Below are 12,200 nucleotides of genomic sequence, written 5' to 3' on the forward strand. Positions count from 1 at the left end.
AGACTTCAGTGAAAATGTACAGTTTTATAGTTCATACCAGGACGGTTTAAAAAAAAAAGAAACAAAAAGAAAAGCAGAACAGCTACAACTTGTTAGGAAGACTTCTTTTTAAATTATGGCAGCGCATTATGTTTTTGCCAGCTTGAATCTGCATGAACTGTCGTTTGCAGAGTTTAGACCGAAGTGCATATGGTTGACATTATGTATAAGTCAAAGAGTGGATTCCAGCTGTTAAGCATGGTGGTGGAGGGGTGATGATTAGGATTTGTTTTGCACCTGTGAGATAGTGTGAGATAGTTAAACACGCCCGGCTTTACTTGCAATTTTGCTCAAATGCTGCGGTGCATTCTATTTCTGCCACTTACTTAAGCATGCAGCGGCACTTACATCAGTAAGTGTGAACAGGCAATATTTACTGGCGTGTGCAATTAAATCTCACACATACTCCTCCCTTGCTCTTCTGCGGTGAAACGTTAAACTTGAGAAAAGCTAAATAGGAGAGGCTGCTTAAGTCCAAAATAATATTCCAGTAGTGTCTGGTTCTGCAGCCTTTGAACGTTGAGGAGTTCTTGTTTTCTCTATCACCACGAGTGACAGGCGAGTTTTTGCATTGATAAATCTTGCCACCATGCAAAGTGTGGTTTGTACTTACCTGTGGTCTCAGGCGGGACAGTGTCCTCCTCGCCTCCAGCCAAGCATTCACAGGTATAGACAGAGGGACAGCTGCTCTGGAGCCAGCCACTCGACACTGAGATCTCAGAGCTTCTTCCTCTTTGTCTACCACTGAGCATTTATTGTAAACACTACAGAAGTGGGCTGGTTAGTCAGCAAGCCTCAACCTTCATTTTACTTCATCTAAATTTATTTCAACTTCAAACGGATCCAGATAGAGCAAACAGAAGGCGGCCACTGAGTTATTTCAGGTTTTGCTGTGCATTGTTTTTCTGTTGTTTTTTTTTTTATCAACTAGCTTCCTTCTTTTGTTGCAGAATTACATTTTTCCCTTCACCCAGAAGACTGTTCTGCTGAATATCAACATAGCACAATAGTAACTTTATTTCTTCACATGAAATGCAACGTCACACTTTTGCTTTACTCGTCCGACCTCACATTTTAAAGCCGTCTCCATTAGTGCAGGACAGACACTTATCATCACTTTAACCCTGCAAGCATGCAGTGGAGAACATTTATGTTTCACTGTGGAGCTTCTGAAAGCAACACAAAAAAATGAGAGTCAGATTAATCTGTTTGGGAACTTTACAGTTTTTGTGAGTTTTTTTTTTTTTGTTTTTTTGAAAGACAAATGCTGTCCTGCACACAGATTCTGACACGAACCTTTAACCATGGCTTTTGATCTCTTATTTCACTGTGGGCGTACATTTAAAGGAACCACTTCAGCATCTGACTTCCTTTGACAATCTAAGATGAAATAAAGACGATGACTGTTAACCTCCACTGGTTTGGGTCAATCTCCCGACCCCAAAATGTTTAACCCATGTCAGAGTTTAAGGGATATTTTTATGAATATTTAGGAAATGTTTTTAAACTTCTCAATATAGAAAAGGTATTGAAAAAACATTTGCCTTGAAACGAGCATATAAGCATAAGTTTGTTCATTCTAATTGACCTAAAACAGGAAACGATGTGAGGTTTTTATCGAGTGTATGTAAACAACTAATGAGTTACATTTGCTGAATGTAAAAATATGTGTGTAGTGCATCATGGGCGAGTGAAAGCTGAGGGATTTCTGTGACATCCTACCATCGTCCTGAAGGGGGCGATGACGTTCCAGCTCCGAAGCACTAAAGAAGGAGTCGGTGAAGAGTATCACTTTGCATATGGTTAAAAAAAAGAAAAAAAGTATTTAATCTAGATATTTATTCAGTCTTTATGAAATATGATCGTCTCCTTGTCAGTTTTCTACCAATACTGAAGAATATGGTCCTTCATTCAAAAACATAAATAAATGTATAAATAAAGACTCTGACAACTGAGGGGTGATCTGCACACACTTCAGAAATACAGATCACTTCAAATAAAACAGCAATCATTTATACTGATTCCTGTACACAACTAAATTCAGCTCAGAGTTGAACTCATCCGTGCTCAGTTTGGTGTAAACTGTTAAAACTTGCAAGTACAGGTTGGTAAATGCAGCACAGACTTTTTAAACACGAAGACAATCAACGTCAGTGTCATCACGCAGAGGATGAGCATGCAGCTAAGCTGAACTCCTTCAGGCGCTGCAGACTCAGTAAAGAAATGTTTTGGCTTCTGTACGCCCCCCAAACCCTTTCGCCCTGGGCAGACAAGCATATTATACATAATAAAAAAAAATAAAACAGCGCCTTTGATTAATAAGCCCTTCCTCACGTCTCCCCACAACCCATACTGGAGCATATTACTTAGTTAAAGAGATGTGGGCGTTTCCTGGTTCTGATAGGAAACAGGAAGCTTCAGAAATAGATTTTAATGTCTTCTTAAAGGTACAGAATTATTTTCTGTATCAGCACCACCTCAAGTGTCAAGTTGTTTGTTTTGTACAAATCAGCAGTGTCAGCAAAATAGTCTGCTTCCAGTGATCACAAGTAGTCTGTGCGATCATTTGTAAAATCATCACACATTTTACAGTAAATGACCTTAAAATGTGTATATTTTGAATGGACTTTAGTATATGACCGATATGCAGTGTATATATTTCCATTCCCATTCTTCAGTGTTTCCCTTGGTTTCAGGAAGATTGTTTGACTCAAAAGTTACAGCAAATACCTCGACTGCTTTTTATTTCCCCCTCTCCTTTTTTCACATTGATGACTTACAAATCCGAGTCCAATCAAATCAGACAAATGTCCAAATCAGCAACACGACGAATAACATCAGGTTTTATAGTCTCGCCTTTTTTCCACTCTTTCCTCCCCCAACTATAACTTGCACTTAGTAAAATGTAGATTTCAAAATCTAAAAGTAGATTTTAGTAAAAGAGGCTGCTACGATTTATAGTGTGGTTACAGTGGATTTAGGGGAATCGGAGTCGATTGCACATCACATTTTGAGAATTTTATTTAAAAAGTAGTAAACACTCGCCCTGCCTTGACGGGTTTCGATTATGGATGAGTGGAAAACCATGACTCTTTTCCATTTCGCTCCACGTTTATGCATGGCTTTGTGTTGGTCTGAATGGAAGTGTTCACCTGCCAGAGCTACCTCATCAATTCAGTGGTATCTTGTTCTAACGACAAAGTTTTGTGACAGTAAGACATAAAAATATGCTTCTCTGACAGATTATGACTTAGGATCTCCCTCTGGTTCCCGTCTTCTCGCTCTGTTTTCTTAAATATCTAGCACAACAAACTTGACTGGTACAGACTTTCTTGTTTAAAAGAGAGCATATTTTAGTTTTAATGACATGTAAATCTTGGTATATATTAACAAGAAGCATTTCTGCACCTGAATTTTTCCCATCAGGATATTAAACGCATCCATACGTCTGAAACATAAAATCCAAATACAACACATTTAATTTTACGTTTGTAATGTGAGGAATTGTGAAAGTCAAGGTGTTTAAATAGTTTTGCAAGACACATTACATCATGCTCCTTCCCTCTATATATTTATATATATATACAAATAAATAGATATACTAGCAATAAATGCATAAATTGTGCTAACATGTTTGTTTTACCTTCAGAGTTTCCCCCAGAAAACCTTGTAAACCCGGTGGTACTGGAGCAGTCCACCAGCAACCCAACGTGCTTTGGTGTTTAAAAAAATAGTAAAAGTCACAAAAATTTGGAGGTGCACAAGCAGGCGTCATAAATTGGGTATAATAGTGTGTGAGGCCAACAGGCAGGTGATCACACCGTTCAATGCATCAGCTATAGAACTTGTCTTCATTTTCACTGTTACTGGCATATAGCAAACCCTATTTCAAATAAATGAATGACACTTAGCCTGGTGGGGGGGACAAGTAAAGTCTGATAACCCACCAGGCTTATGATACTCAGAGGAGCAACTTTGTTGCCTTCTCTGTCAGTCCCCACATTGAATTTTTCTGAGTTGAAGACAAAACATGGGAATCCCAGTAAAGTCTGTGGTTCTGCTTGTTCTGCAGCTCAGCTGGAGCTGGTTAAAGCATCTTTGTTCTCGTTCACGTTGTCAAGGACACTCAACTGTCTCTTGTCGGTCCTGCTGTCCTGTTCGGTGCTGGAGTTACCAACGCTGGTTCCGCTAATGTCTCGGGTGCGGAACACACTCATCACGAAGCGCCGGACCTCCTTCCTCACCGAGGTGGACAGTAGGAAGAACATGACGGGGTCCAGGCAGCTGTTGAGAGCAGAAAGCACCAGCGAAATCTCGTTGAACTTGTCGGCCAAGTTGCGCATCTCCACGGTCTCGTTGGTGATCTGGGTTTTTATGTAGAAGCCCCGGAAGATGTGGTAGGGGACGAAGCAGACGACAAACAAAAACAGGACAAAGAAGGACTTGCGGGCGACTCGACCGTAGTGGGAGGCTGTGGGCAGGTCCGGTCTCTGCTGCGACCTCCGCAGGAGTTTCAGGGCGATCTTTCCATAGGACAACACCAGAGAGGCGAAGACCAACCAGAAGACGACCAGCATAAAGATGTTGATGTGTGCTTTCCTCATGTCTTCCTGCGGAATTGTCTTGTATTGGAAACACCTGAAAACGAAAAATAACCAATCACCTGTTGGGACTTTTGAAGCAAAGCACAAGACCGATGTGTAATCTCTTCGAACTACCACTTACTTTTTCTGATCGACAGTTTTGTCATTGCTTTTAAGGACAAATGGGATCATGAGCGCCAGGGCCACCGCCCAAATGACGGCGCAGACAACGATGCTCCACTTTGGGGAGCGCAGCTTACGCCGAGTACGTGCGCCGCCGTAGATCTTTAGATAGCGGTCGATGCTGATCAGCCCCAGCAGGGTGATGCTGACATACATGTTCATGTAGAAGAGGAATCCCACTAGCTTGCACATTGGGTGCCCTAGCTCCCACACGTTCTGGTGGAGGTGGTACTGGATCCTGAACGGCAAACAGACAACCAGCAGCAGGTCCGCAAGCGCCAGGTTCATGAGGAAGATCCGTAAGGAGTTCTTCTTGGAGTGAACGAAGAAGAAAACCCAGAGAGCCACCAGATTCCCGGTGAGACCCAGGATGAAGATGATGGAGTAGAGCACGGCCAGCGGGGTCCGGAGCATCTCGTCGTCCATCTGTTCGCTGGCGTTACACGCGTTTGAGACGTTCGGGGTCGTGACAGCGAAGGTCATCATGGCGTTGTGATTCTCAACCCTACCCAGTGACAGATGAGATGAAAGGAGAGGGGTTTTCATTGTAGTTCACTTTTAGTTTGTGATATTATGTTTTGTCTAATTCAGTTAATTTTGCTTTATATTTTTAGTGTGTTATAATAACTATGATAACTTTGGTAGTTTTTTCTGTAAGATAAAAAACGTTAGCTCTATTTCATTTATTTGTTGACAACGCAGGCAAAACTTTCTGCCTAATATTTGTTGCACTTCCTTAAGTTACCAATCTGTTGTTGTATCTGACTTTGTTTCTAATCTTGCAAAAACCATCTGCTGGTTGGACTGAACGAGCAAATACATTCAAAGATTACTGTGAGGTCTCCTCATCAGCACATCTGCGGAAACTAACGGTAAAAGCAGAAGGAAGCTATTTTGACATTTCTATAACCTGCTTTGTATTTTTCACTGCAGAAAAAGTGGAGAAAAATTCATAAAACTCACCTTGTATTTGAGCAAATTCACATTTGACTTTCCTTAGAGTTGAATCAGTACAAAATGAATCCTAAGCAAATAGACGACTTAGAAAGTTCCAGATCTCCTTCTCATTTTTTGTGTATGTTCAGATGCATAAATAGAAGCAGAATGAAGTGAAACTAGTTCTCTGATGAGTCTTCTTCGATCTACAGCCAACGCTCTGGTCATTGCCTCTGCCTGCTGTGAGAGGCTGCGCTCTTCAAAGCGCCGATGTGCAGAATGCTGGGGTGTTGAGCAAGCAGCTGCGCTGTGAGCGCGGCTGCTCCCCCCTCTTTTCTCTCACGTTCTGTACGCAGCAGAGGCATGTAGGCAGGATCTGATTACAGCTCTAGTGGAGACAGTTTGGAGAAGAAATGACACCTATCAGTACTGCTGTGTGCGCCCACAGCCATTAGATCAGTGTTGTCAGAGGGAAGCTAAGCCAGTTTGGAGCTGGCAAGCTGTGACAATTCATTTCTGCCCAAACACTGTGACTTTTAAAACTGTAACCTTAATATGATGGGGGTGAAAGGTGCTTTCTAGTTTTGGCAAAATCTCAAATTAGGTCATTAATAGTTATGGTTGATACCCGCCGTTGCCTGGTTAAGATTCAACAATTGCTTTGTGGAACGTATTTATTCTAGGAAAATTTCTCTGTTTGCTTTTTTTGTCCTAGTGTCCGTCTGCATCATAGGGAAAGTTCCTTCCGACTGACGCTGTTGCATGGGTGATTGGGGTTGCATGTGTTTTTCTGTCTATTATTGCCATGCTAGCAGAGTTTATGGCAACATTTACAAGCTTTTTTTCTGCAGCAGTGCTTTCTGCGCATGATGTTTTCACTCCTCCACAGTGGAGGAGTCTTTCACTTCACTCTGAGATTTTATATTTATGCATATAAAAATAAATATATATATAAATACACTGACATGATTATACTGAAGTGTCATCTGTATCAAAAACCCTATCAGTAATAAGTATATTTTGACACCTCGAGGTTTCGTTAGGAAGTGCTTTGAAGACAAATATGCAGGCTTGGAAACTAGCCGTAAACAGAAACAATCAGAAACCTCCACAATCAGAGCTTCCATAGAACGTTAATGTTGACCCATTTTACCGGCCATTTATGTTGCAGCGCTGTAAACCACTTCCATCACATTACATCATTTTCACATTAATGCATTTCTCCTAATTGTTCTAGGGTCTGAGGTCAGATGCATATCGCAAATAATCTGTGTGACACTACACTCCCCCACTGTGATTAAACTGTGTGTGAGTGTGTGTGAAGTCACTGTGACGACTTGGGTGTGTCGTCGCTCACATGATTTGTGTGTTATTTTGAAGGAACTTCACCCTCTAATTAGCCAAATGCCACCATGAACTGATGAGCCTCCGTTCCTCTGCTCTCACCCTCAGCCTCACTGTGTGCTGCTGGCGTCCAAAGAGAACTCTGCTCCCGTCAAACTTGGTGGGTTTGGCGTCGCCATCCAGCTCGGAGAGTCCGGATTGGTGGCAGGAGGTAAAGTAAACGCACCACAGTCGGCTCGCTCCGCAGAGTTCAGAATGCTCACATTCCCATGACCTTCCCACTTTTCATGTGGGAAACCTGTATGTAAAAAGAAACAATTTAAAAATCATATCAAAAGCAAACGTGGTTTCTGTGACGCTGCTTATACTGTTTACAGGAAATCATCTTTTCAACACTAACTGAGAAGCTTCACAGGTGTTTTTTTTCTTAAAGTCTTCCTAGCTGGGTTTTATTTCCTTCTCCGAAAAATAAAAATAAATCCAGTTAAGGATTTGCTCAGACACGCTCATGATGGCTTATCGCCAAGTCAAACATAGAGTTGACAATTTCAGCTATGTAACTGAATCCAGTCTAAAGCACACTTATGAGACACTTTAAGTCTGTCTCAGATCCAGTAAGTAGCAAAAACACGTTTAAGTTCTTCATATGTTGTCATGTCAGAGCCACAAAACTCGCTAAATTTTACTGAGATGTGATTAACGCAAAGTAGTTCATAATTGTGAGGAGAAAAACATGTCATGGTTTTCAAAATGAAATAAAACTTTGACATAACACCGGCCACAATGTGGCGGGTTTGTAATCAGTCTGAAAATCTCACTGTTAAAGTTCACATTCAACAATGGAAAGAGAGTGGAAGAACTGCAGCCCTTCCACTGCCGGAGACGTCTAAAAAGCATCTGGACAAGGAGAGTGTCAGTCAGGGAAGAAGCTAAGAGGTTCGTGGTAACTTTGGAGGAGCTGCGGAGATCCACAGTTGACCGTTTTACATCTATTCTTCCCGGTCTTAAAAAGTCTTAAATTCACGTATCTAAAATTAAGGCCTCGATATGTAAGTCAGCCTTAACTACAATAGTTACCGCCCTTAAAGTGTATCATGAAAGGATTATTTAATCTTATGTAGTTTTAGTTCCTTGTGGGACTTTGTGTCATGCATAAGTTTGAGTTGTGGTCAGACATCTTCGTTGCATTCTGTGACTTACCGCTAACCAGCTGCTAACATACCCTTGCTTGCTACAACCACAAAATTACATACAGACAAATGCAATTGGTCAGTTGGCTGAAGGAGAGCTAGCGATGGTCGCCTCCTGCTTGGCCAGCAATCAGAGTCAACACTGTGTGGCGTAATGGGTCTGTAAACTTGCATAGCCAAAAGTTTCAGACTAACACAGACTAACACCTGTAAACCCCACAGCCAGGTGTCTATCAGTCTGCCATCAGCTGCTGCTGATGCTGGTACGGGTTCTCAGAAGGAGACAGCAGCTGGTCCTCTTCCTGTTTGCCTTTATTGAACAGAATATGCGACTGGGATCGGTGCAATTTAAAATGATTGACGCAGGTCAAACGAGTTTCACATTTTATTTTGTGTGATAATGAAATACTCCACAAGCCTCAGACGTGTCCATGTTCTTCATCTCATCTACTTCTCTACTTCTCCATCCTTACAGTTTGACTCAGTCTCACAATGAGGCTGTCAAACTCCAGTCTCTGCTTTTCTTCTGTTTCCTACAAAATGCACTTATTCTCAGTCTTCCACAGAAACTGTTTCTAATGTGTGTTGCGTCTTTCTTGTATGTGTGAGAAATCCTTTTATCTCCCATGGCAACCAGTCAACTGGGTGTCCTTTAAGCCCCGCCTTCAAGGACAAAGCCCATCCTCTGAGCTGTAGTTTCTAAACTTTAAAGCTTCTGCCTCACTGAACAGCCCTCCTCTGGGACTCCCCCACTCAGCTCCTTCAGGCTAGCTAGCAGCAATTAGCAAACATCTAGTGGAGCTGCATCTGCAGAGCCAATTAATGGCAGCTGCTTCTCAGGAGTTGTTAAAGGGTTAATAGAAGAGTGATGCTGTGATGACTTCCTGAAGGCAAAGTTTTAGAAAGAGCAGAAGCTTCTTAAGAAGACAGAGGCCCAATTTCAAGCCATTCAAATACAATATCAAATTTCTTTTGAGCCATATTTGATATATGCAGCATTTTTATAACAACTGAAGGTAATTTGTTACTTCACTGTGCTGTAAGATGATTCTGTGTGGATGGACAAAACATCATAGTGCCCCTTTAAAAATTTTAAATAGAGCTACAAGCGGAAAACATTGATCTGGTCAGCTGAAGAGTGGTGCATTTCTCAGGTCCTGGATCAGGTCTTTGCAGCTTTCCTATTTCCTAAACACAAACTTTCACTTCTCATGTGTCTGCTGTGGATACTTCTACACCTGGCACTTCTCTCTTTTGTTCTCTGACACCAGGTGCCACATTTTTACCTAATACCTCTTCGGAATTCACCTTGTTGTCGTTGGAAAAATACGGGCTTCATATGCGTCTTATCTTCTAAGGAAATGAGAACAAGGACTGCCTGCAATACATGTCCCACGTTTTCCATTTAACTAGTTTTCCTCTTTTTTGGCTCTGACTCATCCTCTGACTTGGTTCCATTTTTTGATGCCTGAAAAGTTGTCTGGTCTGTGGTTTAATAATCTAGATAATATTTCTTTGAAAACAGGCACTAAGACTGATACTATGACCAATCATAAAACAAGGAATAAATATTACATGTTGTCAAATACGTTGCTTAATGTTCCGGTTACTATGAATCAGAGGCAGCTCTAAACAGGCTTGGGTTTAGTAATGGTTTAAAGTAAATCAGTGTTCAACAAGTTGTGCAGTTTCCTGGAAGTTTGTTCCAGATTTGACTAAAAGAAACAGCATAGAAAAAAAAAACATGAACTTCCTTCCAAACAGGAATGCTTGGCAAATATTATTTTCTTTTTTTTTTTTTCATATTTTGTACCATGGCAACTGATCGTACTGCATTTGGATGTTAGATGATAGACCAACCCAAGGTGGTTCATATAAGGAAGTAAAGGAAAATGAGACATGGTTTTTATAATGTTAGCTCAGAAGCTACATGTTAAAGTTTGCAGTGTGGATTTATTCAGCCCCATTTACTCTGGTTGCCCTGAGTAAAATCCAGTACAACCACTCAGAAGTCACCTAAGCCATTACTTGTAAGACTTTCAATTTGAAGGGGAAAAAAACTACAAATACATATTTCTTTCTTTCCACTTTACAATTACGTGTCGCATTGTGTCGTAAAGAACAGATTCTCAGATTGATAAACTTTCAATTCTAATGAACATTTAAACACTGGAACTGGACGACATTTGGAATATTTGATATAAATAAAAAAAACAAACATAATGAACAAGAAATGAAATAAATCATTAACTCTGTAAGTAAAATTATCTTTCAAAAAAAGGGATAGTTGAGACCAAAACACCAGACTGAAGGCTTTTAACAAAAAAAAAACAAAAAAAGGTAAAGAGAGAGAAAATCAAGCAAATGAAAATGAGTTTCTTTTATCATGCAATTAATTGATTTACTGTGACAGGCCTCAGTCCTATCACATGAAACTGCTATAAAATCTGTTGATGTTTATGGTCCCAACATGATCAGACATAAAAAAATAAATAAAAATATGTGCGACAACTCTTCTAAAGTCTGTCTTGGTACAAGCTAGTTACAGCGAATACCATCCTCTTGGCTTTAATCATCAGAAGCTCTTCAGTCTTTGTTGCAACATAAAGAGTTGAAGTGAAAACCAGAAGATCCCTGGCTGGTTCATACATGTTATAAAATTACAAAGACAGTCTTGGTCGTGTGGTTTGTGGTTGCGGATAGATAAACCTCTGCTGGCTCCCACATCCCCTGGGAATCTGCTTGAACTGGATGTCGTTTGACCCAAACAATATTTCTACCATAAGTGGCAGCAAAACACGTTGAATGCCAGAGCTCAAATACATTTCGAAACAACTGTTTGGTCGGTACACAGCCGTTGACAGAGCGAAAAACAAGAAAGGTTTGTTTCCTCTTTCTGGCAGCAGATAAGCAGATGTCCACTTATCTGCTGTCAGGCGCTTGGCAAATAAACTTTGACCGTAAAACGAGGAAGGGTCCTTAACCTCTTCCTCTTGCTTCTATTGTGTAAAATTAGAAGTTGGAACGTGCGATTGTTTCACGTGGACGATCGTGATGTACCTGCGTGTCTCTGTGGCCGCAGGGCGTGTGGGGACGCCCCACTTCATGGCGCCGGAGGTGGTGAAGAGGGAGCCGTACGGGAAGCCTGTGGACGTGTGGGGCTGCGGGGTCATCCTCTTCATCCTGCTGTCGGGCTGCCTGCCCTTCTACGGCACCAAGGAGCGACTGTTTGAAGCTATCTGCAAGGGCAAATATAAGGTCAGGGGTCACGTCACGGAACCCGCCGAGGTCAGCCACCCATCATGAGTCACCACACCGTCGGTTTCCCCAGACCTCCATCAGGCAGCATGTAGAAATAGATATGTTGCCTGGTATAAAGGCAAAGATCCTTATAAATAATATAATCATAAATAATAATTATTTAAATTATAAATAAAATCATTTAAATAAATGTTTAAATGATATTATTTATTATTTAAATAATTAAATTATTCTAAATAATTAAAGTAATTAAAATGATAAATTAAGCAATTTATAATTTTGTTAAATATCTAATGTTTTCGTATCTTGTCACAAGACACTACACCATCTGATGATTTTCATCAGCAGAAGTTCCTTCTCTGCTAATGAAGGAATCAGCAGAGAAGGTTTCAAGCAACAGGTTTTATGTTGCTTGAAACCTGTGACCTGCTTAATAATGTGGAACATCCTTCTGAAGTAGATTTTCTCTCTCTGAAATGAAACATAGTGATTCGAAGAGCCCTGACACACAAAACCATCTCTAAATTTAATAGCACAGCAAAAATTTGTATCTTTATGACACATTAATCCAATTTGCATAAGTTAAGCACGGCGTAAACTCTAAATGAATCAAATATCCAATGAGGTAATTAAAAAAGAAAGATTGAGACACGACAGCAGCTGC

At 40.8% G+C, this 12,200-nt stretch overlaps 2 protein-coding genes across 15 annotated transcripts in view; one reads left to right on the forward strand and one right to left on the reverse strand.

Moving 5' to 3' along the window:
- caska (calcium/calmodulin-dependent serine protein kinase a) overlaps positions 1-12,200 on the forward strand; it is a 115,831-nt gene that overhangs the window by 65,025 nt on the left and 38,606 nt on the right. For all 14 annotated transcript variants that reach the window (XM_055059744.1, XM_055059743.1, XM_055059751.1 and 11 more), the window contains exons 6-7: positions 7,194-7,296; positions 11,358-11,533. In XM_055059744.1, coding sequence (XP_054915719.1) covers positions 7,194-7,296; positions 11,358-11,533 — 279 coding nt within the window. The remainder of the gene's footprint in view (positions 1-7,193; positions 7,297-11,357; positions 11,534-12,200) is intronic.
- On the reverse strand, positions 2,674-5,894 carry LOC129379133 (probable G-protein coupled receptor 34). The gene is made up of 3 exons (XM_055059759.1): positions 5,769-5,894; positions 4,765-5,310; positions 2,674-4,677 (listed from the first exon to the last, which is right to left on the reverse strand). Exons 2-3 carry the CDS (start codon positions 5,289-5,291, stop codon positions 4,113-4,115), a joined length of 1,092 nt encoding a protein of 363 aa, XP_054915734.1. The 5' UTR covers positions 5,292-5,310; positions 5,769-5,894; the 3' UTR covers positions 2,674-4,112.

The sequence above is a fragment of the Poeciliopsis prolifica genome, unplaced genomic scaffold, assembly GCF_027474105.1.
Source record: "Poeciliopsis prolifica strain line A6 unplaced genomic scaffold, Auburn_PproV2 SCAFFOLD056, whole genome shotgun sequence".
NCBI lineage: Eukaryota > Metazoa > Chordata > Actinopteri > Cyprinodontiformes > Poeciliidae > Poeciliopsis > Poeciliopsis prolifica.